This window comes from Somniosus microcephalus, unplaced genomic scaffold, assembly GCF_052327205.1.
Source record: "Somniosus microcephalus isolate GS21.2 unplaced genomic scaffold, FLI_Smic_1.0 unresolved_chr3, whole genome shotgun sequence".
Taxonomy (NCBI): Eukaryota; Metazoa; Chordata; class Chondrichthyes; order Squaliformes; family Somniosidae; genus Somniosus; species Somniosus microcephalus.
In genome coordinates, this window is record NW_028225181.1 from 56,913,839 (window position 1) to 56,916,291 (window position 2,453).

A 2,453-nucleotide genomic window follows, 5' to 3' on the forward strand; every position below is an offset into this window, starting at 1 on the left:
CCGTGCTTCCTGTAGGTCGTACACCCTGCAGCCACCGTACACCACTGGCGGAGGGAGTGGATGCTCAGGTTTAATGTGGAAGAGTTGGATCAAATAGCAAAGTTGCAATTTTCATAGAAGATCCTGTGAAAGTCGTGCCTGTGTTTTGAGTTCCAGTGGTCATTTCCATGTCTTTTCCTGCTCTTGTTAACAGTGAATTTGGTGGCGATTGTGATCCTGTCGCGGGGAAGGTGCGGACTCTCCAGATGCATCACTCACTACCTGGTGGGCATGGCAGCGACGGATTTGCTGGTTATCCTCACCGCCGTGATACTGAACCGGATCGGTGGGATTTATTTCCGGGACAGTTGGCTCTCCACTACTCCTGCCTGTAGTCTCAGTACGGTTTTGGTTTACACAAGCAGAGACAGTTCGGTTTGGTTAACGGTCGCTTTCACTTTCGATCGATTCATAGCCATTTGTTGCCAGGAGCTGAAAACAAGATATTGCACCGAGAAAACGGCGGCTGAGGTTATAGCGGCTGTTTGTGCGCTCAGCTGTTTCAAAAACATTCCCTTTTATTTTACATACCAGCCGTTGTATATACTCAACAGGGTGCCCTGGTTCTGTGATATCAAATTAAGTTACTACACTTCCCCTGCATGGAAAGCCTACGACTGGCTCGACCATATATTAACACCATGTCTCCCTTTCTTTCTGATCTTGCTGCTCAATGTTCTGACCGTCAGGCACATTGTTGCAGCCAGTCGGGTCCGCAGGGGACTCCGGGGTAACAGGGCCGGTGAGAATCACAGGGACCCAGAGATGGAGAACCGGAGAAAATCTATCATTTTATTGTTCGCTATATCCCTCAGTTTCCTGCTGTTGTGGATAACATACGTCGGTCACTTCCTGTACGTCAGAATTACAGAAGATTCTTATTTCACAGGTTTCAATTTCAATGACCAACGCTTTATTCTCCAAGAAAGTACAAACATGCTCCAGCTCCTCAGCTCCTGCACCAACACCTTTATTTATGCAGTGACCCAGACTAAATTCAGAGAAGAGTTGACGAATGCGGTCAAATATCCCCTGACTTCGGTTGTGAATTGCTTTAAGCTTTGCAAGTGAAAGCTTCCAGCGTTAATTATGGGACATTCCGCCCTGTTTTGTTCTTATTTTTGTTTTTGGAACTCGGTTTATTCCACTTTACCCTGTCCTAATTAGAATGGCAAGCACGCCCTCCGAGACTCTTCCCCCATCAATGTTAACCCACACTTGAAATAAACCACTTTCATTTATATTGCGCCGTTCATTCCCTTGTGTAAGCAGTTCGATTCCGACACCAAATAGACGTTTCTCCCTTTACTGTGTTTGACACACACAGTATCTTTATTCGGTACACATGCAGAGAAATAAACGATGTTATTGCGATTTTCCCTCGTAGAAATGTAATCTTTTTTGTTTCCTACACTCCCTGCAACTTGTTAAATAACGTTTGCGATCTTCGTAGCATGATTTCTTATCCAGCTCTACCTCTCTTCCACCTCTTTCGAACTCTCTACCAACTCTCTACTTTTAGACTGCTTGTCCAACATCCAGTACTGGATGAGTTGAGGTTTCCTCTAATTAAATATTGGGAATACCGAAGCCATTGTCTTGATTCACTCCCCAAACTCCATTCCATTTCCAATGATTCCATCACTCTCCCGGAAACTGTCTATATCTGCCCATGTCTGTTTTCATCCCTGGTGTCTCATTTGAATAGGAATTGAACCCCCTAGCTCATATCCATTCTATCAATAAGACTGGCCATATCCACCTTTGTAATATTGCCAGTCTCCACCTGCACTTCAAATTATCTGCTTCTTAAACTCTCATCCATGCATTATCTGCTCTGGACATGACAATCCAATGCACTCCTGGCCATTCTCCCGAGTTCTATCGTTCATAAACTTCAGGTATTCCAAATCTTCCACCCGAATGCTAACTTGCAACAATCCTGCTCACGCATCTCCCCTGGCTTGCTGACCAAATTGGCTTCCAGTTAAGCAGCACGTCGATTGTAAAATATGCATCCTTGTTCAAATCCCTCCATGGCCTCGTCCCGCCTAATCTCTGTAATATCCTCCAGCCCTAAAGTCGCCCGAGAACTCTGCACTTCACCTATTCTGGACATTTGAACATCCACGATTTTAAATGCTCCACCATTGGCGGTCGTGCCTTCAGCTGCCTGGGTGCTAAGCTCTGGAATTCCCTCCCTAAATCACAAAACCTCACTACTTCTCTCTCGTCCTTTAAGACTCTCCTTAAAGGCCTGCCTCTTTCAACAAGCGTTATTTCATTTGCCCTAACATCTCCTTAAATGGCTCGGTGTCGATTTTATATCATAACACTCCTGTGAAGCAATTTGCGAGGTTTTATTGCTTTAAAGGTGCTATATAAATATAAGTTGATAAGTTGTTGTTGCTTCT

The 2,453-nt window shown here is 44.8% G+C and overlaps 1 protein-coding gene across 1 annotated transcript; it reads left to right on the plus strand.

Annotated features, from left to right (window-relative positions):
* Positions 1-270: 270 nt before the first annotated feature.
* On the plus strand, positions 271-1,110 carry LOC147091562 (putative G protein-coupled receptor 139). Its single transcript, XM_085976606.1, has one exon. It carries the CDS (start codon positions 271-273, stop codon positions 1,108-1,110), a length of 840 nt encoding a protein of 279 aa, XP_085832732.1.
* The last annotated feature ends 1,343 nt before the right edge of the window (positions 1,111-2,453 follow it).